The following is a 27,410-nucleotide window of genomic DNA, read 5'->3' as shown; positions in this document are numbered from 1 at the left end:
GTTGGCCAGGTGGTGACTGGGGAGTGGACAGGTTCTGTCTTCAGACTGTGACACTGTGAAACCCGATATCTTTGCAATTTTTGAATGAACCTGCATTTATTTCTCAGTCCTGAAAATTGGATGGATTTATGAAGTTCTGATCAAAAAGCAAAAATAAAAACCTTTTACATTTCCGCTCAATGAAGGTGAAATTTTGCACGACTTCATTAATATATTAAAATTAGGTGATTTGAGCAGAGCAGAACGTAACGCAGGAGAAATGAAAACTCGATTACTGCTGAGCCAGCAGAGCAGCTCCAGGCGTTAAGGTCAGTGTTGGGACTGAGAAACGCTGACACGCTTCTGCAGAACCAGTTCTTGACTCGGTGCTTTTATTCTCGAGGCAGAGAACTTCTCTTTGGATCAGGTCAACTCTTTCTGCTGGGGAAATGAGCGATGCTCAAAAGTGCAGATTTGTGAAAATGATTTTGTTAATTGAATACATGCAGACAATTATTAAAACAACTGGTGCCATTATTCAGTAAACAAACACATCATTTACTTATTTTTAAGGGTTACCATCTAAAAGCTTTAGCTAAAACCTTCACTAGGGGGCAGTGTTTCACCTGTAGGTCTGTTCCCAGGTTTGAGACCAGCAGACATGAATCCCGAGAGAGGACTGCATCAGGGCACCCCAGCTTTAGTCCTGATATGTTTTCTGTTGTTCTTTTAATCCACCCGCACCACCACAGTAAATAAAGCGGTCAAGTAAAAGTCACACGGACTAACTGCACCTTCTAGTGGTGCAAAGAGGCATTACAGTAAAGCACAGCCTGGTTTATCCTCACTGTGTTTGTACGATTGTGTCGTTTCAACGATCATCAGCACAGGAGCTCAGATATTCCCAGGATGGGATGGAGGTGGTGCAGGGAAAGGTGAGACCTTTTGGAGACTCTACTCCCTGTTTTAACATCATCTACTGCACTGACGGAGGTTTTCCTCGGTGGGAGAACACTGCAGGAACTTTATTTATGAACCAAAATGGATTAAGCCAAAGGAGACAAACACAGACTCAAAGAAAAGCGAGGCGTTGTTGCGTGTTTAGAGCTTTTCATTTCTCTCCATGGCGTGATGTACAATCACATCTTTACAGTACATTCCCATCTCTGCTCCTCATCCCTCTCTCCCTCCTTTAATAAATAGTACATCCTTTTGTTATCCACGGATGGCCGTGCACAGCAGGGCCCGCATGCTTCAGCAGACGCCGTTTTCCAAAACGAAATGGAGAGAGAAAGAGAAGGAGAGCGTGAGGAAGAGCAGGAAAGAAAACCAGAGAGGAAGCTCTCGGGTGGGTGAAATGTTTTCAGGTCCAGTGAGCGGGGAGGACGAATGGCGACAAAAATCAAAGTCGGAAGATGAAAACTGAATAAAAAGAAGATGAATCGTACAAACACACACACAGAAAAACAATACTGCCAGAAAAATTCCCTTTTTTCTTCTCCGGGACCCTCAGAGGTCTGCTTGGTCCTCACAGGAGTCGCTCCGTCACTGATGAGACCTCAGAGTTTCCACCTGAACCCAACATGAAAGAGAAATCTTCAAAAACAAACTAACACGAACGCCCGTCTCTCATCTCCAAATGTCCTCTGCTGCCCACACACACACACACACACACACACACACACACGGTTCATTATTACCATTATATATATATATATATGTATCTATGTACTACTCTGCTTGAAACATTCAGAACATGAATCACTATTATTGCTGGGGCCAGTGATCGTTCTCGTGGAGCCCCTCTTGGCCCACACACAAAACAGCAAATCAGAGCAGGAAACAGGCATCACATGACTTCTTCAGAGCAGGACGGGACAGTCAGCGGCAACAATAAATACTGTCATGGTCCAGGAAACAGTCGGACGCACCAAGTTTGAAAAAGACATAAAACCCTGATGGAGCCCGGGAGAAGTGGGAGCGTGTTCCTCGTCCTCTCTTTTTTCTCGTCCTCTGAGAGTCGATCGACGCTCCCGCTTTCCTGAATCGCTGAACCTCTAAAATGTTGCAGGTCAGAAGAGGAAGTTTGGTCTGTGATAGTCGAGGTCTGAATTAAAGGAGATTGCAGCCGACCGTGTGGTCTGAACGGGCCCACCTGTGGCCTCGTCTCACACACTCTCACACACACACACACTCACACACAGTCGACTTGCAGCTGCAGGGAAATTATTGCTGTGGTCCTGAAAGCTTCCAGTCTGAGTTCACTCGAGGCGAACGTCGCTGTTTCAAGTCAGTCGGGTGAGGAGAGTTCTGAGCGCCGTCCTCTCTCACCGGGGTTCGAGTGGGAAACGATCCGAATCTCTGCGGGTTCAGAGGTTGGGAGGGGGGGCAGTCGGAGCAGGCGAGCTTCAGGCCTCGGTCAGGGACTCCGTGTCAGGAGGGGGGTCCTGCTTGACCTCTGGGACCACGATGCCCTGGTGGAGCTTCTCTAAAGACTGCTTCATCTGGAGACAGAGAGAGGGACACGCTGGGTTATAATCTATGAGCTGAAGCCAGCCGCCAACGCAAACTGAGAAGGGACGCCAACCTGGTCGAGCAGCGAGACGGAGGACTGTAGGATCTGCTGCCACTTGCTGAGCTGGGCCTGATGAAACTGCCTCTGCAGCTGCAGGACCTGAGCCCACTCCCCAGCAGTCTGAGGCAAAGGACTGAGGGGGCGAGGAGGAGGAAGAGGAGAAACAAGAGGAGGAAGAAGAAGAGCTCTTTAACCCAGAGTCAACAATACAGAGTGAATCATCATCCTGTGTGCTGCCCAAAGCACCGAAACATGTTTGAAAAACTGAGCAGGTTATTAAAATTATCCACAAATCCGGCCGTGAGCAGTTTCATGGAGGAACTATTTTCTCCCAACCAAACCGAGCGTGTCACAGTGTGCAGGAGGCGGCCACACAAACCCGAGAATTAAAGCTTTCGCTCCTCACAGGATGGAAACATCAGTGACGTCCACCTGTAACGTTAGCTCGCGGCACACTTCTGTAACTGGCGGATGGAGACGGTAGAAAGAAAATAGTCCCTGTGTCACAGAGAATGAGACAAAACGGGACTTCCTTCCCGCTGAAAGCCAGTTTTGTTTTTGCTGTTTGATTCGTGTTGTGTGAAATAGATTTTTTGATTATTATTATTATTTAAATGATCCTCATTTTTACTGATTTTATCCCCTTTAAAACATTTTGTTCTGATCTGTTGCTATGCAGTAACAGCTGTGGTCCCCCACAGGAGCAAATCATACCAAGCACCAATTATCACCACGCCTCTGCCTTCCCAGAGGAACGCAGAGAGCGGTGTGTGTGTGTGTGTGTGTGTGTGTGTGTGTGTGTGTGTGTGTGGTTAAGGAAAACTGGGCGGTGAGTTTTACCTGTCAGCAACAGAGTAGGAGTGCCACGTCTCCAGTGTATGTGCGGCTCTTTCCAGAGCGTACAGCTTGTAGAACAGCAGCATGTTGAGCGCCACCAGCACCACCAGACTGACGGGGACAGACAGAGAGCGCACAGAGGTCAGAGTCACTGACCGCCAACCACAAACGCTGAAAATGTTTCACACTGAACCACACGGACAGCAGGAAGGTCGAAAAACCAACGGAACAAAAGAACACACACAAATATTTGTGGGTTTGTTCGAGTCTGTGCTGTTACAGGAAGAATCCACCGTCAGCTAACACACACAGGCTGATTTTAAGGCTTTTTTTCATGTTTTAAATGATTTTTTAAAAACATTTAAGAACCAGTTTCTCTCCTGCTGGAAACCTTTAACGAGAATTCATCCCAGCCATGATACAAACGACACAGACGGCATGCTGTGGCCTTTAAGCTGGTCTCACTGCACCACATATACAGGGAGTGCAGAATTATTAGGCAAATGAGTATTTTGTCCACATCATCCTCTTCATGCATGTTGTCTTACTCCAAGCTGTATAGGCTCGAAAGCCTACTACCAATTAAGCATATTAGGTGATGTGCATCTCTGTAATGAGAAGGGGTGTGGTCTAATGACATCAACACCCTATATCAGGTGTGCATAATTATTAGGCAACTTCCTTTCCTTTGGCAAAATGGGTCAAAAGAAGGACTTGACAGGCTCAGAAAAGTCAAGCGTGCAGCTGCCAAGATGCCACTTGCCACCAGTTTGGCCATATTTCAGAGCTGCAACATCACTGGAGTGCCCAAAAGCACAAGGTGTGCAATACTCAGAGACATGGCCAAGGTAAGAAAGGCTGAAAGACGACCACCACTGAACAAGACACACAAGCTGAAACGTCAAGACTGGGCCAAGAAATATCTCAAGACTGATTTTTCTAAGGTTTTATGGACTGATGAAATGAGAGTGAGTCTTGATGGGCCAGATGGATGGGCCCGTGGCTGGATTGGTAAAGGGCAGAGAGCTCCAGTCCCACTCAGACGCCAGCAAGGTGGAGGTGGAGTACTGGTTTGGGCTGGTATCATCAAAGATGAGCTTGTGGGGCCTTTTCGGGTTGAGGATGGAGTCAAGCTCAACTCCCAGTCCTACTGCCAGTTTCTGGAAGACACCTTCTTCAAGCAGTGGTACAGGAAGAAGTCTGCATCCTTCAAGAAAAACATGATTTTCATGCAGGACAATGCTCCATCACACGCGTCCAAGTACTCCACAGCGTGGCTGGCAAGAAAGGGTATAAAAGAAGAAAAACTAATGACATGGCCTCCTTGTTCACCTGATCTGAACCCCATTGAGAACCTGTGGTCCATCATCAAATGTGAGATTTACAAGGAGGGAAAACAGTACACCTCTCTGAACAGTGTCTGGGAGGCTGTGGTTGCTGCTGCACGCAATGTTGATGGTGAACAGATCAAAACACTGACAGAATCCATGGATGGCAGGCTTTTGAGTGTCCTTGCAAAGAAAGGTGGCTATATTGGTCGCTGATTTGTTTTTGTTTTGTTTCTGAATGTCAGAAATGTATATTTGTGAATGTGGAGATGTTATATTGGTTTCACTGGTAAAAATAAATAATTGAAAGGGGTATATATTTGTTTTTTGTTAAGTTGCCTAATAATTATGCACAGTAATAGTCACCTGCACACACAGATATCCCCCTAAAATAGCTAAAACTAAAAACAAACTAAAAACTACTTCCAAAAACATTCAGCTTTGATATTAATGAGTTTTTTGGGTTCATTGAGAACATGGTTGTTGTTCAATAATAAAATTATTCCTCAAAAATACAACTTGCCTAATAATTCTGCACTCCCTGTACATGTATGTCAAACATGCTGAGGAGGTATGACCAGGAGGCTTTGATTAAAAACTTCTAACAAACAATTATTTGATTGATTCTAATTTTGTAACTTTGTTGCATCGACCTTGTTCAGTTTAAAACTTCTCATTTTACAAATAAATCAGACTTGAGGCCGTCGGTTTAGCTCAGCGGCTCTGTCTCTACACCGTCTCTATCCAACAAAGGCTAAAAGGACCCAAAACTGATCTAACATAAATAAATGAGACTCTGTACAAACATGTGGTGTCCAGTTTCTTCAGACAGATTTCATCTTTTGTTTATATGACTTAAAATCTGGTTATGAATCCTCGTTTAAATAATCCTCCTCCTTTGGGGACAGATAATCGTACGTTCATGAGAGCAGCTTAAAATAATCAGCAACTGTGCTTTTATACCGAAGAGAAATGAACCTCATTCATCACATTTCATTTGAAGTTGACAAAGCTTCACGTTTAGCCTGAACGGTGGATTTTTCCTGTACGTTTGTGCTCAGAGGTCATATTTAAACAGCCAGTGGTGTAACGTTTAAAGCCTCTCATACGAACCTGATACAGATCCTACGCACAAGAAGTAATGCAGAAAGGAGGGAAAAAGAGAAATAGCAAGAAAGGCATCGTGAGGCCGTTAGTAAGCAGAAGGATTGATTTCCAAAGTGTCTGAATGAGCAACATTCAGCAGTGCACTGAGCAGCAGCGAGCGAGTTTAATCAGAGACATACAATCAAAGCAGGGATGAGATCAGCTCACAGTATAGAAAGCACAGGTGCTCTCATGTGCACCGGTCCTGACGCCGCTGTGCAACAGTACAACCCCTCCTCATACAACTCTGTCTCCGCTGCTGCTGATTAAATAAGACCTAACATGCTGGACGGACAGAGAGGGGCGCTCATCCACAGATGCAATCCACCCACACAGCCGACTCCACAAACACTTACATGAAGCTGACGATGAGGAGGATGGTGGATATGCTGTTGTGCCCGCCGCCGCGTGATCGCTCCCCCAGCTTCATAAACTGAGAGCCTAAAGGACACAACAGTGTACACTTTGTTACTGAATCAGTGACGTTGTGTTGGACGGCTGGAACACCAAACAACCACCAGAGGGCGCTACTGCACACAGGCAGGATTCGCTGGGGGCGTCTGTATCCGGGCGGACTTACCGGCTTCTCTCGTGTCCCTCTCCTCTCCCACTCCTCTGTCCCCTCGGTCTCCGGCACCGACTCCTCCTTCCCTATCTCGCTCCCTCTCACCCTGCCGCCGCGAGCACGTGCGTTTCCTGCGTCGCAGGGCTGGCGGGGTCTTGGCAGCATCGGCGCCCACCGCTTCGCCTGTGGTCACCACGGTAACCTCAGTCTGCAGGAGTGTCTCCAGCTTGCACACCTCGCTCTCTGCGTGAGAGATTTAAGAGAAGAGATTTAAAACCCAGAACGGAAGACTGGAGGCAAAATACCTCGCTCCATGAGGTGTCACAACACGCCCGAAAGAGCGCGAGTCCGGCCAACCAGGAGTCAGCAGCTGAGTGCTGATCACCCGGTCTTTGACCCGATGTCGCCATGTTTCAGTGACAAATGTAGGGAGTTTAAACCATCTGAGGCCTGATCTTTAGCAGAGATGTGTTTAAAGTCGAGTGTGAAGAGGAGTTCCTCTTTTTTACTACGCTCAGTTCCACCATCATCAGTGGGGTGTGAAAACTTTCTGTTTTGGTCTCATTTCAGGCATTTCAGCAGCTTACAGCAGGAAATCTTCTCACTGTCAGTTTAAATCATCACATCCTCCCTTTTATTTCCTGGCCAACGTGTGATATTGCCTTCTCGTGTGGACTGACCAAACCTGCATGACGACGGAGAAGCAGAGAGATGCAGCGATGTTGCACCAACCAGCTTTTATTTCCTTTTTTAAAGAACAGGAAATGCAGTTAAAATACTGTGACAGAGACACTTCACAGTCTTTGAGCTTCAACTTTTGTGACAAGTCCATAAACTGAACTACATGTTGCTCTACAGAAGCACCAACACTGTGTTTCGTGACAAATTAAAGGAAAACTACAGTAATGCGCTGCTCAGGGATGGAGAGCAGCGCTGAACTGACGTCTGCAGCTGTTCCTGCTTATCTGAGGGAAAACTTTCTTATATGAATTCAAACTAAATTTGTGTTGTTCATCTCTTCGTCTTCGGAGCGATTTGTTATTCTGACAGCAGTAAAGTTCAAATTTGATGCAGTTTCAAGAATGTTATCCAAAATAAAAACCATTTTTGAATCCTTGCAAAGTGAGACTGGCAGCACCTGTGTCTGTTTTGTGACTTTCTTTAAATACAAATGAACTTAATGGCTCCAGTTTGTCTTTTACATAAAGTATCAGTGCACACGCAGAAGTCCAGGCGATTTCTTTGAAAGCTCCTTACTTACTTACTTTCTGACTGGTAAACCTGTGAGACCTAAAGGCGGCCGCGACCAGACACGTACAGAAAAATGTGTACGTCTGCGTGTGATTACAGGCTGGAGCGTGTGACGGCGTGACAGAATGTAAGCTCTGATATCTCCGCCCTGATCGGAGCTCGAACGCTCTCTATATCTGCTCCCTTGTGTTGTTTATCTGTGGACAGCGTGAGGCCCACCCAAACATCCACTCCACTCAGCGCACAAGCAGAAAATGAGTTACTGTCATCATAATATCATTACAGTGATATTATGTTTTCTCATTCAGCTTCTAATGATTCACTTAATTTAATTCCCCATCAACAGTTTTATTTGTCATATTAGGATCTTTATAGTTATTAACAGAGCTGCAGGATGAGCTCAGAATCAAGATCAGGTTTAATTCTAGTGAAGCTTCCTCGTTAGTTCAGCTTCTTTAGAAAATGTAAATATTTCAATTTAAAACTATAAAACCTGAAATAAAATGACTCCAAAACAAAATTTTAATTTAAAAACAGACTGTCATGATTCGATCTATTCTTCTTTCAGCCTTTAGACGTCAACACAGAACCACCTGAGTCTTCTCCTCAAGCTCCGCCTCCTGTCTCTGTCAGTGCCACCGTCTCCCAACCATACATCACAGCAGTCTCACTGCAGTCTCACAAACCTCCCCTTTCTCTCTTCCTGCCATCTGTCACAAATCACTCCTGACACTCTTCTCCACCCATTCCACCCTCTTCTTCACATCGTCTATCTTAAACATCTCTGCTCCTTGCACCACCGTCACACTTTTTATCCAAGAAATCAGAATTTTCCTTTTTCTTTTTTTAAAGAAGACTTAAGAATATTAATCGACTGCTCGTGATCTACTTGCAGTACCATCACAGGCCCCCAGGTGGCTGTGTGGACTCACTGCAGCAGGTAAACAACACCTACACGAAATGGATTACCTAACGATTTGTTGACATTTGAGTCATTTAAATATTCATTTAATGCATTTTGCTTCTGTTGTCTCACACTGCACCACGCTGAACACAGTGAACTTGTATTCAGAGCAAACTATCAAATGTTATCAGCTCTCAAAGCTTTCTCTGCTCAAAGAACCTGAACTTGTAGATAAACAGCTCGCGGCCACATTACAAACCGCATCAATCCTCCGTCTCTCTCATCTGCAGCAGGAAGCATCCTTTTTTCTTTTAAATTAAGCATTTCCTGTTTGTTTCTTCGGCCTCTGTTAAACGCAGCGGCTCGGCTGCCCTGACTCACCCATGTGTTTGTAGTACTCTTCGATGCCGCTCCAGGTGTTTTTTTCGATCAGCGCCTTCACCAGGCTCCACGGCTGCTTCCTGTAGCAGATGTCTGAGGAAACTCTGCCAGAGGAGAAGCAAGGGAACATTTTTAAGTCATGCACAACATTTTTAAGCATCATTTTTATTCTCTGGGAAGAAAAGTTTGGTTAAACCTGCGCTGCATCACTTTGGTGTTAATCAGGACTTTTCTCAGTTCATAACTTCACATAGAGCCTCTAACATTTTCTACAGTCTGATCTGATAACTCAAACTCACGCTTCCGTTTGAGAGCATTTCACGAAATTAGCAAGCTAGCATGTTTCAGTCTTCCAAAGAACTGCATCAAGTTCAGGAAATTATGCAAGTACAACTATGACTAAAGAGTCGAGCTCTCAGACGCTGCAGGCTGAATCGGGAGGATGTCAAAAATCTAAAATAGGGGTGAAAGGTTTTGATGCCGTTTTCAGGTTAAACGGTAAAGTGTGGCTTTGTGTATATGTTTTAAAGTACCAACCTACCCCACACGGTGATGTGATTCGATATTTTACCCAGAATGCATTTTTTTAAAGAGCATTGGCAGAAAATGGACCAAACATGCAGGTAGCCGTGAATGTTTCTGTCCCTCTACGTCACAGACGTTAAACGTTGATGTATGCCAGAATATTAATGATTAAAGTTGGTTATGAATGAATCCAGAGAGCATATTTAATGTTAACGCCCTCCAGGTGGGAACTTCTCACACACTTTCTTGGGAAAGACATCTGTAAAAACAACGTACATCTCATAATCAAGTTCATGTAATCAGAAAGAAAGCGACTACCAGGAGGAGTATTTGCAGCCTAAAGCAGAATGAACTTGGCTGCATTTGGGCTGAGATGGAGATAACTGGGAACACGAGAGCCACCGCTCTTACTTCAGCTAAGCTGTCTTCAGGCCATGTTGCATAACAGTCTATTGAGAAACTACTGTCTGCTGCTTTTGGTGGAAAATGCAGAAAAAATGCTCTTCAGTCTGGGAATGCTACAGTCAAGCCTTCAGACATGTGGAGTGATATTTCTATCACAGTCATGTTCACAGGCTGAGCAGAAATTAAACAAAATATTATTATTTTAGTAAAAAAATAAAATGTGTACTAAGACTAAACTAAAACCAGGTTTCTTTGGTCTTTGGAGAAACCAGCTGGCCTGACGAGGCTTCGGTCCGTCTGTGTTTTCAGACTTTTGGAGGTTTTCTGAGTCCGTTAAGCTTTTCCTCTGCTTTGAATCATTAAAGTGGACCTCACGCTTCACCGTGTGTGCTGGCGGTGCCTCTTTGAGCTCTTTAACGGATTATCTGACTGACAGCGTTCGACACCAATGGGTGATGATGTCACGGTGGCTTCAGCCATGGGTTTACTGCACACTCCGTCCTGTGGTTCATTTTAGCCGTGCTAAGCAGCGTCTCTGGTACATCAGCTGATTCAGCTGTTTATTATTCTAACAGCATTTTAATAATAAGGACCGATTCGAGCACTCTAAGCTAACAGAATATTAGCCTGTAGCCACTTATGTAATCGTGACTTCTTCTACTGCTCGTCTGCCGTCGTGTTTGTCGACCTGCTCAGCTCATGTTGTCGTGTTTGGATGCCCTCATTTTTCTAGCAGCGACAGACAGACGATGCCGAGCTTCACCGAGAGAAAACATGCCTCTGTTGAACTCTTATTTCCTTTAATAACTGCTTTTATTTATTTTAAACTGGATATTCTGTGACTTGTTCGTTGCTTTTAGAGCAATGGAAGTTATGAATTTATAAAGTGAAGTGTACTCGATTGAATTATCTAATCACGGAGCGGATGTTATCAGTCATAGTATCATAAAGTAAACCAGCGCCGAGTCCAACAGTGTCTGATAGAGTGCAGGCTGCTGCTTTAATCTAGCATAAATAAACTCGAGTGTTTCTTCAGTTCTTCATTTGTTTGCTCGGCCGTGGCTCTAAGTGACACCGTGTGAGCGTGAAGAGCAAGCCAGGCGACCTCCACGAGCGCACAAACCTGAGTCGGCTCTTGTGTTTGTTGATGGAGGTGAGGCAGTATCTGTGGACGGTGTAGAAGTAGTCCTGGTATGGGATGCCTGAGGTGATGACCTCCGAGTCCACCACGTAGCACTCGCCCCGGGCGCTGCTTTTCTGCAGTGTCTGTAAGCAGGCAGAAGGTGGAGGTGGATTTTTAGTGCAATGCAGAATGTTTTTCTCTCCATGTTAAAAATAACAGGCAGCAAATGAATCCAACACAGAGCCCCCCCCCCCCCCCCCCCCCCAACAAAAACAAAAAACCCAAACACCTAAACTTCACAGTTGTATGTGAAAACTTTTCTGAGTCAGTGCTTCCTCTTAAACATGCAAACCCACAAACCAACACTAGTAATCATGGTGGCTGCATCCGTTATATGCACTCTGTGGTTCCCTCTGAAGCTCCACTCTGATTTATCAGCAAATCTATCGAGCTCTTCTATAGCTAGCTGCGGTTTGTTGACTAATGCCGCTGCAAGTTTCCCATGTTTGATGCGACATCTGCATCATTTTCAGACAAAAGGAAATCAACATCACAACAGAGCTCGCAATCTAAACTGCTCTCTCACAGCAGTTAATAATCACACCATGATCACGGTGATCATATTAAACCCCACCTAATCCGCTTCCTTTATGCTCGTATTACACGGTCGTGTGGAAAATAAAGTCCAGTGAAAAACTTCAGTTCATTGAGGTTTGTGAGCTGCTGCTTGTGCACAGCTCTCCTCAGGTCCTGCTACAGCGGTGCTTTTTTTCCAAGGATCATTGTCCTGTTGCATGGCTCATATCTGACTGCAGACATGTGAACATACAGATGAGCTCATGGTCGACTCGGTGCCTGCAAGGTGCCCAAATCATCCCCCCCTTCAGCACAGCACTGGCAGTTGCTACAAGGTGCTGGTGTCATCTGACGCTGTGCAGTATCTTTAAACATGTCCAGTTTCATCAGCAGCACCTGGCTGCTCTTCATCCTCCTCCTTCCACTCGCACAGGTACTCGAAATAGTGGATTTTTATATTAAACACGACTAAAGTTTCGAACAATCACGTCTAAATGTGTTAAAGTGATGAGTCAACAGCTAAGAATGCTACAAATGCTAATATGTCAGACAGAATCATCTCTGAATTAAATGAAAAGTTAAACTGACTCAAAACTATTCAAGTGTAATAACACCGAGTACTAAAATCTACTCTCATATCTCAAATTAGAGCTAGTAGAAGCATCAATACAAAATAAAACCTCCCCTCGAGTTTCTACAGAATGAAGCTAAAAAAAGTTTGCTGTTTGCTGACGACTGACCTGCGTCTCCACCACAGGGGCGGTCTTGGGGCCGAGGGGGTTGTTGAGGGCGATGGTGTAGCTGAGCACACGGCTGGTGTTCCCACTACTGCCGTCCTGCTGCCATTCACCCACAGACAGGTCTGAAGGGGAGGGAGAACAAGAGTAACGAGAAGGCCCGAGAGACTCAGTGAAAATGGCAGAGGGACAAAAAAGAGAACACGAGAGGCTCCGAATTTATGAATGAAAAGGAAAGAGCGCGAGAGCGAGGAGAGAGAGAGTCAATGCACACTCCTTTACACAAAGAAGGAAAGAAAGAAAGGAAGAAAGGAAGGCCCCAATTAGAGCAACAAAATGTCCCTGAGCGAGCTGGGCCTCCAACTGGGACAGCCAGCGGCCGGATCAGCCTCACAGCTTCACTTTCATCTCAGCTTCACAGAGAAAAACTAAAATATACAACAACTTAATGCAAAGGCAACTCTGAACGACAGTTTATCAAACAGAAAAAGTGATGCAGCAAAAAGAAGAGGAGCAGGTTTTTCAGCAGCTCATCAGTGGGACACACGGTGAGCCTCAGCAGTCTCACAGCAGTAATCACATCCCCAAAAATCAGATTTCCAGGTGAATTTGTTTTATTTTAATTACAAACATTGGAGCTACAGAAATGGACGCTGGCAGATCAAATATCAGCAAACTGACAATAAGAGTGAATGAACTTATTTACAGCTACCAGCAAACCGAGGCTTAACTGTCAGTGTCTCAACAGGAAAAACTCGCTCTGTCACACTTAACCTCCTGCAACAAGTTCATACAAGCACTGTGGAGGTTGGTGAAGTTAACTGTGGGCAACATTAGAGCATGACATCATCCAGCAAAGCTACACGGTTACACAGCAGGAGAAGGAATCAGAGTATGGCTGAGCTGATTCAACTTCAATGTCAATTAAAATGTGAGCTTCAACTACGATTTAAACACGACGGCTGAGATGAAACTGCGTCTGCATGACTGCAGCAGATTCAGTCCCGTTAATAAAAATGTAATTAAAAACCATGAAAATCCACCTAAATGAAGAGAATGAGTCATCAGGAGTGTTTTTAACCTACCAGTGAAGTGTCGCTGGGAGAAGAGGTGCTGGATGAAGTGCGTGTCAGCAGAGAAGAGCAGGTCGTGCAGTTTGTCCACGCTCATGCGGACCGCCGTGTTGATGAGCAGCCGCCCGCTAAGGTCAGCGCAGAACGCCTCCACCTCACCTGCAGGGCCAAAGAAAAGTTTGTTTTCATGTGCGACTTATTTTCTACAGAATATTTACGTCCACCACGGAGGTTTGCTTTATTCATGAGCAGCTGCGTCACAGTGTCACTAAAGGCAGAGCTCGACCAAACATTAGTAACTTTGGGTTAGATTGTTTCTTATATCTTTGCATCTTTATAAGACAGTTTTTGGATGTTCTCAATAAGTAATCTGACTGCTCTGAACACTCAGTTTGATGTTTTTCCCATTATTGTGAGTTCACAGAGCGAGGATATCAATATCACCATCTCAGGCACATAAGCCACACCCACCTGCTGTTAAACCTGTTCATGAGGGACAGCCAATCACAAAAGCATTAGCTTAAACTGGGCCTTAGTGTAAGTTTAAGTATAATAAGGATTATTTTGAACAGTGAATCATGCAAAGCCACTCTAGCCGAGTCCAAGAACAAAGAAATGTGAAGCCAAGAATCAGCAGAATAGATTTAAAGTAAACGTCTACAGCACCATATAACACGCTCAGCTTGGAGGTGATTGTAGGTGTGTCAGCTGATCGGGGACCCCTTTCAGTTTGGTTCAGGTCAGATTTAACTGAAGTGAGACAAAGTGCTGCATGTTCATGTTTACAAAACCTGCATTCACTGCTGACGTGCGGCAAAGCAAAGAGTTATTGTTCTGAGATCAAGAGGCAAGGAAACCACTTTAATATCATTTATCACCTACATAAAGTTACTTCTGAGCCTTATTAAAGCTCTAAGATGTTATCAGAACTAGTTTTTAGATGAAATGAATGCCGACTAACAGTTTCCAAGCATGTCATTCAAATTAAATCTCTTTTCTTGTGGCCTCTTCACCCAAACGACACTCACTCTCTTCCTGTGTATCAGACGAGTTGCTGGGGTCTGTGGGCAGGTCCTCATCGTTGGTGATGTCCAATGACGAGAGGTTTCCCAGACTGGCGGTTGGTGGGGGCAGCATGTGATTGGCTGACTCGGACAAGCTGTCTCCGCCTTCTTCCAGAGTCTGATGCAGAGGAGGGGGGATGGGGAGAGAGAGGAGAGAGAAAAAAAGCGAGCACATAGGAGGACAGTTAGAGAGGGGTCTGCAGGGAGATCACCCCATTGTCATATGACTTGAGAGGCCTCACAGCGAGGCTGGCCTCGTGCTGATGTGGCCTGGGCAGGCATACCGCCGTAGCCATCCAATTAATGTGAAACGGCACAGAGTTGACACAGCGCTGCGTTTATTCACTCCGTCAGCGTCGAGATAACTGCTGCAGGGAAACAAGCACAGCAGCTGCTTTTGGCTGATTGGACACAGAGACGAATGCAGAACGACTACAAATATTTCCCATCAATTCTTTGCCTGGCAGTCTCGATATTATTTTTCTCTTGAATGTTCTCATAAATGTGGATGGAATTCTTTTCCTTGGGTAAAGCACACAATCATCGAATCAACTAATTATTTGCCTTTTCTAAAGAATTGATATAATAGAAAATAGAAATTCTCACATCTACTGGGAACCATCACCATCATGTTTACTCCCCTCTAGCCTGTTATTTGTATAGCACCTTCATGCCGGCTGGTGCAGCTCAAAGTGCTTCACAGAGGACTTAAGAACAAGAGCAAACGTAATAAAACTGAATAAAGATCAAGTATTCAAGTCATTGAAAGCAGGATAGATAACAGTAGATAAAATAAGCACAATACAAAATAAAACAGCTCAATGGATGGACACCAATTAATAACACACAGACACCCAGCACGTTAATCTGCGACATCGCAATAATCCGGTCCCGTTAATCGGTTTTTAGATCCTGGATCCAGTTACATAAATGTGTCTGATTGGATTTGTTCATTCGATAAACAGCTGAAAAATTAGAACAAATAATCTTAATGAATCAAACGTGGGAATAAAAGGGCCCAAAACTTCACAGTGTGATCAAGTGTTGGCAGTTCAATTTAAATAAGCTGCCTTTAGCTGCAGGTGTGTTTCATCAAATACAGATTCAAAAGATTCAGAGCAAAGGTCAGCTGGCTCTGCATTCCCAGCCCTCCAGGTATAAGAAACAGACACTCAGAACACTCACAAAAGAGGCAGCAGCAGAGGCCGGGGCGGAGGCGGAGATAGAGGCAGAGGCGTTGGTGGGAGTGGTGGATGGCAGCGAGCTGTGTGAGCTGGGTGGGCTGGATTCGAGGGGCTCGGAGCCGAGTCTGCTTCCTGACGAGGAGGGCACCTCTACGGGCAGACAGGAGGCAGAGGAGGGCGGAGAGGATCCGCTGAGGCTGGCAGCTGAAGGCGGACTGCTTAAACTGCACGGCACCAGCGGAGGCGGAGAGCTGCCCGCGGAGGGAACAGATACTGAGCTCAGGTCCAACAGGTCTGTGACCGACCCTGACTCCTCTCCCGGCCTGGAGAACAGGGCGACAGGAAGGTCGCAGCGAGGGAAAGGGAAAAACATCTGTTAGAGAACAACCCGGAGTCTTCTTGTTTGCTTAAGATAAGATAAGATAAGATGGCCTTTATTAGTCCCACAGGTGGGAAATTTGTTTTGTTACAGCAAAAGTGCAAAGTTATGTAGCAGAAATTAGAAAACACTGGAATGCAGTAAAATAAAATAAAATACTATGTACAATAGAATAAAATAGAAATACAAATACTATATACAACTGAGTAGGAAAATACAAAAACACAACTTCGTCAGAAGAAGAATTGCACATATAGCAGTCTTATTGCACATGTGTGGGTTTGTGTGTTTGATCAGCTGCAAAAAAAATATTGCGATAGAATATGGGTAAAACGCGCATGCGCAGTGCCTTTGTTTACATACGCACATGGCAGCGACGCAGAATGAGAAGAGCGAAAGTGGATCGTTGAATGAAACAGATGAACCAGAACTGGTTTGTAAAAATGCTGCAACTTCAGTGGTGTGGAACTGGTTTAGCTTTCGTCCGTCAGATACACAACAAAGCACTATTTTTGGTAGCGCATGCTAGCGGGCCGTCATTATTACCGTGTTGTTTGGAAAAATACGGCACACTTAAAATCAATCCTTTGATTTTTCTGAAAATCGACAGTGTCCCTTATAATCCCGTGTGCCTTATGTATGAATTCTGGTTGTGTTTACTGACCTCGAAACGATTTTATGTACACGGCGCTCAAAAATCTGTCAAATGTTTCAGTACGACTTTGCTAAGCTACGAAGCCGCACCGCTTGATGGATTGTCGGAGCATTACGGCTATCGTACGCAGGCGCCTCGCGGAGTGATACGTACTGTGCTTCAACATAATATTACTGTATTGTGTGTGTATAACCTCTTTTTAAGTTTTGTGGATATTATACATGGTTATGCTGAGGATATGTCGGCCAGTTTCCACTGGAAATGCCTTTTGGTTAAACTGTCAGCGAGGAATTTGCACTGTTACATTTTTATATAACTTTATTGCACATAAAAAACAGCTGCTTGTTTAAGTGAAAATACATTGATGGGTTTTTTTGCACTAATAAAGTTGTGGAGTTGTAAAGTATTTTGTCTAGTGTCAATTATATCGTCAGTAATATCGTTATCGCAAATTTTCAAATGTATATCGTGATAAATATTTTTGGTCATATCGCCCTGCTCTAGCATCTACAGTCACGTGAATGTGACAAACTACCACGGTGTTAGAAAGTCTTGTTTTCGAAAAAAAGACCATTTCTGCTGAGGTGCAGGACTTTACCCAACAATAAAAATGTAACATGAGGAAAAAATAAAAGCAGGTCTTCGGCTTTCACAGGGGTAAGACTCAAATAACTCGCACATCTATAACTAGAGGTGGTTACATGTAGACACTCACAGCAGGCCGTTCATGTGTTCAGCGGTGGGGGAGACGTAGTCGTCATCTTCGCTCGTGAGGCCCAGCTCAGTGCCGTAGCACTGGTGCACGATGTGCCACAGCTCTTTGGGGGACAGAGACTGCAGAAAATACAGATACTTAAACATACATGTTCCTGCACGGTTCACTCTGCAGCTCTTTGTCTTGTCAAACTGCAAGTGTAGAAACAGCTGCTGCAGGCGGTGGGATTTGTGTGACAGCCAAAATCTATCAGTGTGCGTGCATTAGTCTGGGATGTTCACTGTGCAACAGAGTGTGAGACTTTTTATTGATTCTCAATGAGCCTTGAATCGAAATCAATTGTGCAAACGTGTTGGACACTTTACGACTCCGTCTGAGACGACGGTAAAAATAGTGCCATGTGGCCGATTCAGAGCACAGCTGCTGTTTTACTGGAAAACACCACAGTTATTATAAATGAACCACCTGGTGCCCACCTCAGGGGAAAAATGACAGTAAGTGAAAAGCACTTTTTTCCCCACCTTGCTGTAACATTTTCAAAGTTTTGTGTTTTATGAGTTTCAGTCGTGTGACCAGCGTGCAGCGTTTCATTTTTCCATCTGTTTCATGTTGCAAATACCAAGATGAAATCTTAAATTAAAGAAAAAAACAAAAGATATGTAAACACCTGTACATGCTGCAGGGCTGTAAATCTCTAAAAACTCTTCTGCCCAGAGGAGCGTAAATAAAAGCAAAACTATTCAAGTTAAGATCAGGATGTCAGGATGCCGTCTGAAAGGTCAAAGTGGAATCAAGTTTGATTCGCTAAAAGGGAACTCCCAGCCAACTGTAGTCAGCATTCTGGGGCAGAAATGACAAAACGGTGATATTCAGCCCAACTTTAATGCCCACTGCAGGTGCTTTAATGTGCCAGTCTATACTGGCCCTGCTGACAGACACTGGTATGTTGGCAACTCAGCTGACAGCATCTTTAATGAAGGATGTCAATGAAATTAAATGGCTCAAATTATTTACACACTTTTTCTTAGTTTATCTTAAACCGTTATAAGAAGAAGAAAAAAGTATCAATTTGTTCAAATGGATACAAAACTTCTTCTTGAAGCTAATTCAAAGCATAAAAGCCCAATATCCTGCTGAATGCTGATTGGTCCGTTAAGGATTTATTACAGGAATTGTTTCCGAACAATAACTAGATGCTGAGAGCGCAGCTACACCACAACAGAAACATGTATGCACAATAAGCAGCTGGCTGTGGTGGAAGCAGCTGCATTCTTGTTGTAAACTGGTTTATGATGTGACATCCTTGTTTCAGAGGGCCGTTCATCCTGGATCATCTCATGAAACCAGAGGTCCAGAGAGTGAGCGGTCTTTAGTATTTAGTCGTGCTTTGATTTAATCAATCACATTATCGATAAACTAAGTCTGATCTTTATAAACTAAACTAAATCTACTAGATTAGTTAGGTTTTTTTCCAGGGAAAGAGTAACCAGCCATTAGGCTACGTTCACACTGCAGGCGAAAGCGTATCAAATCCGATTTTTTTGACCCTATGCGACCCGTATCCGATCATGGTATGACAGTGTGAACGGCACAAATCCGATATTTTCAAATCCGATCTGGGTCACTTTCGTATGTGGTACTGAATCCGATACATATCTGATGTTTTAGAAAGCGACTGCTGTTTGAACGGTCATGTCGCATTAAATCCGCCTTTAAGTCACTGACACAAGACAGATGCCAATTATCAGCACCGGAGAAGCGCCCGAGAAGACATCGCGAACGCTTCCTGGCCATCCAGTGAAACTGTTGGGAAGACAACGTTGGAGAAACGTGAACATTTTGTTTGTACTGTATAATCTGCAGATTCTGACAGAAATCTGCAGATTATACTTTGAAGCACCGCTCCTCTAAAACAGCAATAAGGATAATTTTTAATGTATTTACATTATTATGTAAATAACAAAATAACTTAAAGCAAAAATTGGGAAACGTAAAGTCCGAAGTCTCTATATTAAGGGCCATCAGTCAAACGATACTGTTGGTCTGGGTCTAAACAGAGCACGTTGTGTGTGACATCTTTTGCGCATGCGGGCCGCTTTGAGCGTTCACACTAGAGCGCGTTTGCTGTCGCATTTTATTTGTAGTGTGAACAAGCAGACAAAAAAATCGGATTTGATCAAAAAATCGGAATTGAGCATTAACACCTGCAGTGTGAACGTAGCCTTATTTTCTCTACCATGTGAGTTAATAGTAAGCTGTGTTTCTGCACAGACGCTCAGAGCAGAAAAGCCAGCAGATAACAGTAATTGAAACTGCTCTCTCAGCCCTGTATTTACGACCATGCTTCCTGACACCCTGGTCTATTCTGAGATGATAACCTACGGGCTGTGTGACAACATTCAGCAGCACAAACCGGCAGGAGGCTGGGAGAGGAGGCTGTACCTTGTCCAGCAGTGCGTTCTGCCACAGGCGGAAAATCATCATGTAGCTGCGATCTCTTGCGCCAAAAGATGTGAAGAAATGCTGAGAGGGTGATTATCAATGGAACAGGAAGGAGGGGAGAAAGAAAAGGAGGGAGAGAGAACAAAAATGTGAGAGCGGGTTTGACGGATGGTTTCCCTCCGTTTGCCTCGTCACGGTGGGTGGAGATCAAGCCGAGTCAGCTCGTTTGATAATGCTTCTCTAACAGTTTGAAGTAAACCGTATCAACAGCTGACACTATCAAAGGTTAAACCGCTGCAGAATGTACTCGTAAATCAAAGCGTCTCTTTTATTATTCGTCTTTGACTCTGACCTTCTCGTTGTCAGTGCTGATCTGGATGGCATTTGGAATGAGCTTGGCAGTCTTCTCCTTGGTCATAGAGGTAACGTCCTTCAGCAGGATGGTGATCTGAACCAACAAGCAGAGAGGAGAAAGCTTTACAGCGTGCGCAGCTCTTATCTTGACCAGACCATCTTTATTGATCTGCAAACTTCACTCTTATCAGTTTGCAGGTGTGACATTAATTAGTTTGCAGAAGGTGTGCGCCAGTGTACACAGTGTAGCTTACAGTGGTTTCCCAGCGGAAGATGTTACTGTAGAAACACAGCCAATTCTCTGACAGATAAAGGCGTCCCTGAAGCAGAATATCCTTCTGCAGAGCGCAGGAGTAGTCTGAGAAAAGACAGACGGAAATAAATGTCAAAAAACAGACATCGCTGCCACAGATGAATGTCAGACAGGTAAACACCACTTGGCTTTTAGCAGTGGTGCTGGTGGGCAGAGAAAAATGACTGAAACTCTTACAGAGAGTCTACGGCATCATTATGGCATCAGCCTGCGGTCCAGCAGGAGCCAATGATGCAGCAAACAAGACTCACAAACCCTTTTCCATTAGTACCTACTGGGATCGAGTCGCCACGGTTCGCCACAGTTTTCAGGGTTTTCCCATCAGGTACCGGGTCCTGTGACCTTTAGTATCTGCTCTCCCGGGGTTCGAAGTGAGCAATATGACATCATCACATTGCATGCCACCAATTGGCTGATCAGTAGCGTCACTCGATGAGTCATGAGAGCATCTCAGCAACGAGCGAAATGGCTACAAAACCAACGCCGTGGTCCCCGAGTCTGAAGAAAAGCCACAGACCGAGCAGCAGGTATATTCTTGCCTCGACGTCCACCTTTTTGTGGGATGCGCAGACACGTTGCTATGACAACGAACACATATTAGGTAGTACTGGTTTGTAGTGGAAACCCAGTCGATCTAAGTAGGTACTAATGGGAAAAAGGGCTAAAGACTCAAACGTCCAGCACGGTGCTGCACGCGTACTGACACCTGGGAAATATTTGTACAGCATCAGTGAGGTGAAGAACTGCTCTTCATGTCTGTCATGCTGTTGGTCGTTAGAAAAGTCATAAAAGACAAAGAAATTCTTTGTAGTGAAGTGAAAGCGAGTTTCACTTCGGAGCCTACCTCTTTGCTTCTCACACTGAGCTTTTTGATCTTTGATGGTTTAATCGCAGCCTTCCTCTTTGTGGTGAACTAATGTCACTTCCTTTCTGCTCAAGCAAACTTTTCAACCAACTGGCATTCAACCTACAAAAAGGGCTTTAACTGTCAGTGCTATGTGCCGCTGGCTGTTGCAGGACTGCATTCGAGTGCGTCTCCGAAAAGAAACCAGTGTGGAACCACAGATCACACCTCAGACACTGTCGTTTCTCAAGCACCTGTGCGCTGTTGGCACTTTACTGATTTAATAAAAGAATAAAGAAGAATCTCCATACATCCACCGTCTGCTGTTTATCTGGGTATGTTTCTCGGGAGCAATGCTTTTACTCCACCTCCCCACCCAGCCGCCTCCTTCAGCTCATGTTCCCAATCCATTTAAGACACACGTGCTGGGCCCCGCCTTAACAAGGAGGCATCCAGCACGCATTCTATTCTGATGCCTAAAACCACCTCAGCTTGAGCAGCAGCTCCACGCTGAGCATCATAAACCTGTTGCAACTGGAAACCATTCCTTGTACTGTAGACTCACACGTCTTTAAATCTTCCATCCTCCCATTCCTATGTGCTAGGAATCATTTAAACCTTTCAGAAAGTGAACTATTCACGGCCGGCGTGGCCGATTATAAAATCATGGTGCTCTGGTGGTGCTGCACACTTTGTCACATGCTTCACTCACCCACTATAAGTCGCTCTGAGTCAGGAAGTTTCTTGAAGATTTTACGAAAATCTTCGTTCCGCTGTTTGTACGTGGGGCTGAGAACCTGTGGGTGAAGAAAAAACAGAACATGGTATTTTACCTCACAACCATCCTAGCAGTAAACATCTTGGGTAACACTTGCATTTGCTTAATCAAGAAGAAGAAGAAACACTGTACACATCTGTAAATATCACACTAAACCAATAATTTTACAGTCAACTATTTTCATCTACTGGAAGTAAAAGCTGAAAAAAGCCGTTAAAGAAGAAGAGGGTGTGTACTTACGTTGTACCAGCTCTGCATTTTCTGCAAAGAAAAAAAGGAAAACATTTAGTACTTAAACAAATCCGTTACAGCAGAAACAGAACATTTTAAGTCTGTTTTATGCAACACTGAGGTTGTGCAGCTTTAAAGGGATGTCCAAACTTTCACCACTTCCCCATTTTAAAAAAAGGTAATTGTCACTGAGCAGCTGCAACAAACCGTCTTGGCTGTAACAGGCTGCTCCCTTCAAAGCCATGAGCCTGAACCCAGAGCCTTCGGGCTACGTGCGCCATTAGGTAAATTTACTCAGGGCAAACACGCTAACGTTTTACAGTCTCCTGAAAGAACGAGTCAACACTGGAAGAGCTGACATGGCTGAAGTGAGAGCTGCTACAAATAAACATTTACTTTCACTTATTGTATGGTGTGAATTCACTGAAGACTCAAGACCATTTTTATTGACATTACGTAACACAAGCGTGTTTAATCAAACTCAGATTGAGTCTGGCAAACACAGAGTTAATATTTAAGTGACCAGATTGAAGCAAAACAGTTTCCTCACTGGTTACTAAACGTCGACTTGGATCAAATTTTACAGAGTCATGAAGACGCCCATTTGAATCTCTGATGAGCATCACGAGACTTCTGCAGCACTTTGGAATTTCGGCTTTGATTGCTTATGAAATGCGGTCAGATCTTTATCCAAATCAAATTTACACAAACACAATCGGACTAACATAACACACAATCAGTTGTACGTTTTATGACCTTACTGAACACACTGACTCACAATGCAGGCTATGAAAGCAATCTCTACAGTTTAGTAACTTGTAGAAGCTCCTTTTTAGCAACACCTCCATCGCGCATTTCCTGTCTCTTCTCAGTTCAGTAATTCTGGAGTTTTGAGTATTAAAAAAAAAGAAAAATCATTTCCTCCTCCACACACTTCTTGGATTACATAACACTGTACATGACACTCCTCTCACTTCCAATACTTGCACTATTCTGATTACACTGGTTGACTCTGTGTACTATTGTATTTATTTATTTATTCTCATTCTTTTCTATTCTTATTCTATTTATATTCAAATACCATACTGTCGTACTTATTCTTAGTTTATATTATTTCTGTACATTTACGTTTTTGTTTTTACAGTTTGCACCTTTGATCCAGGAGGACGATATTTCGTCTGACTGTATACTTGAGTGTATATTGTTGCGTTGACAATAAAACTTGACTAACTATCAGCGTCTGGGACACAATCCTGAAGGACAGTCGTCTTCTTCCACTGAAGCACCATGTCACAAGGCAAAGTGATAGCCAAGCAGCTTGGAGATCATCAAATTAACACTTTTGATCGATGTCCAGAAAACGTCTCAGATCTTAATTGACTGAGAACCTATGATCAGTCACAGTTCCAAATTTCAGGGTCCCATAACACAAAAACATGTGCAAAACTCACTTACACAGTACTGAAGGTATGCTACACTGCTAATACTGCTAGCCTGAAATCAAAGCAGGCCTGCAGCTATGAGACGAGTGACAGTGATGGAGCAGCAGTGCTAGCACCACCACGCTGTTCTCATTTCTCTAACTTGTGCCTCCTCGTGTCCTCTGTCCTCCTGTCTCTGACCGTATCAGTACATCATGTCGACGCACGCCTCAGTTCCTAAAATGCATCTGGAGGACGGGGGATTAGACGGAGGTTAACCCTTTGTTGGATGTGTTTTTACCTGCAGCATAAATGAGGCGTGGCACATAGCTGGATATACACACTGTGATAGCAGGGCGCATGAGTTCATGAAACTTTCTGTCTGTTACTGTTTATGTGCATTTTGTTTTTTTGTTTTTGTAATGTATCGACATTTTGTACCATGTTGCAAGTTTAATTAAAAGTAGCCATTAATACAAAACATGCCAGCAGCACGTCATAGGCTGAGAAAACACATCTGTAGCTGGGCTATAACTAAACCTGTGAGCAAGTCTCATTTTGTTAAACGCCTGCCGCCTCTCCCCATCTCTTCCCTGCCTCCCTCTTTGTTCACAACTCTAGAGGGAGAGGCTAGGATGTGAGGAGTCATGAGAGGAATCAAGGATGTGCAATTTAGTAAATTACAAAGGAAGCTGGCTGTCTCCATGACATGTCCTGTGGAAGAAAAAGGTGTCTGACTGTGGATAAAATCTAACATACAGTTAAAACTGCTGGATGCTTCCTGACTGCATGTGGTGAAGATGAATGGTCCTTTTCCAATGTTCAAGATGCTAGAAGCTCATTGAACAGTCTGTCCCTCATAAAACCTTTTGGGAGCTGGACTCTAAAAGACTTGATTACTTTTTTATTCTAAGAAACAGCCAAAGGAAGTTGCTTCTAGTTTCCCCTTTTATTCAAATTAAAATGTCTGACTTGTTTAGATGTAAATAAATTGTTTATTTTGCTGTTATTTGAGGTGAAACTATTGAATAAGCTGTTTGCAGACATTTGTGTGTCTTTAGAAATGCTTTTGTATCCTCTATCTTCTCGAGGTGTGAAGTATGCCGTGACAGTGCTGTGGGTCACAACTGCTTATCTTTAGGAAACTTTGTATGCCTTCATGTTTAAACAGAGGTGTCAGATTCAATTTCATTATGGGCCCCACTGCAAACAAAGATAATCAAGTTAAGGGCTAGACGTATAATTTAATAAATTAAATTTAGCCACAAATGTATGTCTCATTTAGCATTTTCACATACAGACTGACTATAACAGCGTTTATTAACATGTTTTTTAAAATCACGTAGTTTATCTCTAACACACACAGCAGCTGTTTGCCACGAAAGTAAAACTGAGAAACACAAAGTGCTGTAGCGTCACGTCTCCTTCAGCTCGGCTCGCTCTGAAGCCTCCCTGACTACAACTCCTCGTCTTTGCTGCTGTTTGGCTCGTTGAAAACAGAAACGGTGTCATGGCAGATGGACACCCGGCTCTCTCGCTACACTCAGTAAAGACGTGGGTGACCTCCCACGTCTAACACTTTCATTTAAACTCTCTACTTTCAGCTTCAACGTTCCTTATTGTTACATTCTGTTCTGTAGTTTCTCAGCCGGCAGGTACGTGAAGGCGCGCCCGTCTGCTTAGGTTGGCGTTTGCACAGATTCAACCGGGAGGGCTAAAATTTTACTAAGATTTGATTGAAATTTGTGAATGGACAGGTTGAGGCTGACATACGTGACTTATAAAAGGACAGTCTCACGTCAAATTGCCATGAGCCTAGCTGCATTTATAAGGAGGGGGAACTGATCTGCATTTCATCGAGTGTGTTTAATGAACCCATGACGTACAGGTGATTGTGTACGATTACTTTAGTCTGATTAGATAAAGCTAATCAGAACCATTTTTTTTTAGAAATCGATGCAGAAAATCTGGATGCAAATGCAAAGTGTTTATTACATTTTTATTTCTGCAAACTGAAAATGGACACAGCCTCCAAACCTCAAAACTGTATGTGGCGAGCAGCAAAGGGGCGACTGCTTTATTTGCACATAAACCTCTGGTTATAGAAGTCTATGGGAAACCGACGCAACTCCACACTTGCTCTGTGACCTCATTAAACACTTTCCTGATGACTTTATAGGTCATGTCAGTAGCTTCAGTCCATATTAAATAACATATGAAGCTCACTTTGTAAATTATGGTCATTATTAGAGTAAAAAAAGGAAGATTGTTGCATAACAACGTGTCTATGACAAGTTGTTAGTCCAGTTTCAAAACACCAAGATGGCAGTGGTAAAACATTTGTGAGGTCACAGTTGTTGTGTCCATCAGTCTATGATTCACCTTAGCAGATATTTTCACTTACCTTGGCATTGCGGCTGAAGTGGCGAGAGGCGATTGGATAGGCAGACGAGAGGGAGGAGGCAGAGGGTATGGAGGGGAGCGCACCGTCCGAACCAGCACCTCCTCCACCTCCGCTGCTGCTCTTCTCTCCTCCAGCCTCATTCTCACTGGCCCTGCCTCCCCGAGGACCCTGCGCCGCAGGGAGGGAGAGCTGCCGGGGGTGCTGCGTGGAGAGTTACTGGCCGTACTGGAGATAAAAAGAGACAGGAAAAAAAACAAAACGGTCAGCTGAGGGGAGAAGAGAGGAAACCGCTTCACATTTCATCGCTCGGCTTGCCCTGCGAGTCTTTAATGTCGTGCCATGAAGAAAAGCTGCAGGCGTTTCTCATTTGATGATAACACGCCATCACAAAGTGCCCACTGAGGACCAATGAGGGGCCACGCAAGGCCAGACTTATCAGCTAAAGTCATTTTGACTGGTACAGACAGACTGGGGGGGGGGGCATTTAAATCCAGTTTGTAAAGGGTGTTAAGACCATCCAATCAAGAAGTGCAACTTTGAAACCCAAGAGCCACGAATTAAACACCAGCAGGTCAGAACGACAGAGATGACGTGCTTCAGTTTGTGTCTGATTCAGTTCTGTAAGTAAACAAGTGAAAAGACAGACACGCATTTAGATGAGAACATAAAAAGGTCAACTGAGAGCGGTGTCGTCAACGGCGACAACAACTTTCCCACGTGATGTCACAAGCTTCTTTCATTTGGTTTTATTTGACGGTAAAAAACTGAATCATAATTTTACTGTATTTTACATCTTATACAACAAACAAATTCACTTAGCACAAGAAGAAAACCAGTACAGTAAATAGACATAAAAGGTTAAACATCCACTGTCATTGGCTTTGTGAATTAATGCCACAATGCAGTCGTCCAGATTTCCTTTTTCACAAATACATCCATATCCTGTGTAGGGCTGGGCCATATCATACCGTTCACGGTAATACCGGTGTAATTTTGGGCAACGATAGGAAAATGAAATATTGCGATAGAATATGGGTAAAACGTGCATGCGCAGTGCCTTTGTTTACATACGCACATGGCGGCGACGCAGAATGAGAAGAACGAAAGTGGATCGTTGAATGAAACGGATGAACCAGAATTGGTTTGTAAAAATGCTGCAACTTCAGTGGTGTGGAACTGGTTTAGCTTTCGTCCGTCAGACACACAACAAAGCACTATTTT

The 27,410-nt window shown here is 44.0% G+C and overlaps 1 protein-coding gene across 1 annotated transcript; it reads right to left on the bottom strand.

Annotated features, from left to right (window-relative positions):
- Positions 1 to 1,051: 1,051 nt before the first annotated feature.
- gramd1a (GRAM domain containing 1A) lies at positions 1,052 to 26,402 on the bottom strand (the record flags this gene model as incomplete). The annotated part of the gene is made up of 19 exons (XM_019364263.2): positions 1,052 to 2,483; positions 2,567 to 2,687; positions 3,395 to 3,502; positions 5,833 to 5,844; positions 6,222 to 6,306; positions 6,446 to 6,673; positions 8,967 to 9,070; positions 11,020 to 11,162; positions 12,336 to 12,457; positions 13,418 to 13,564; positions 14,434 to 14,587; positions 15,655 to 15,976; positions 17,403 to 17,521; positions 19,845 to 19,925; positions 20,197 to 20,292; positions 20,453 to 20,556; positions 22,068 to 22,152; positions 22,374 to 22,394; positions 26,190 to 26,402. Coding segments are annotated over 19 exons (2,361 nt in total), but the record flags the coding sequence as incomplete, so codon positions are not given.
- Positions 26,403 to 27,410: the final 1,008 nt, after the last annotated feature.

The sequence above is a fragment of the Oreochromis niloticus genome, linkage group LG11 (genome assembly GCF_001858045.2).
Source record: "Oreochromis niloticus isolate F11D_XX linkage group LG11, O_niloticus_UMD_NMBU, whole genome shotgun sequence".
NCBI lineage: Eukaryota > Metazoa > Chordata > Actinopteri > Cichliformes > Cichlidae > Oreochromis > Oreochromis niloticus.
The sequence above is the reverse complement of the archived record's forward strand: the minus strand, read 5'-3'. Positions and strand labels throughout refer to the sequence as shown.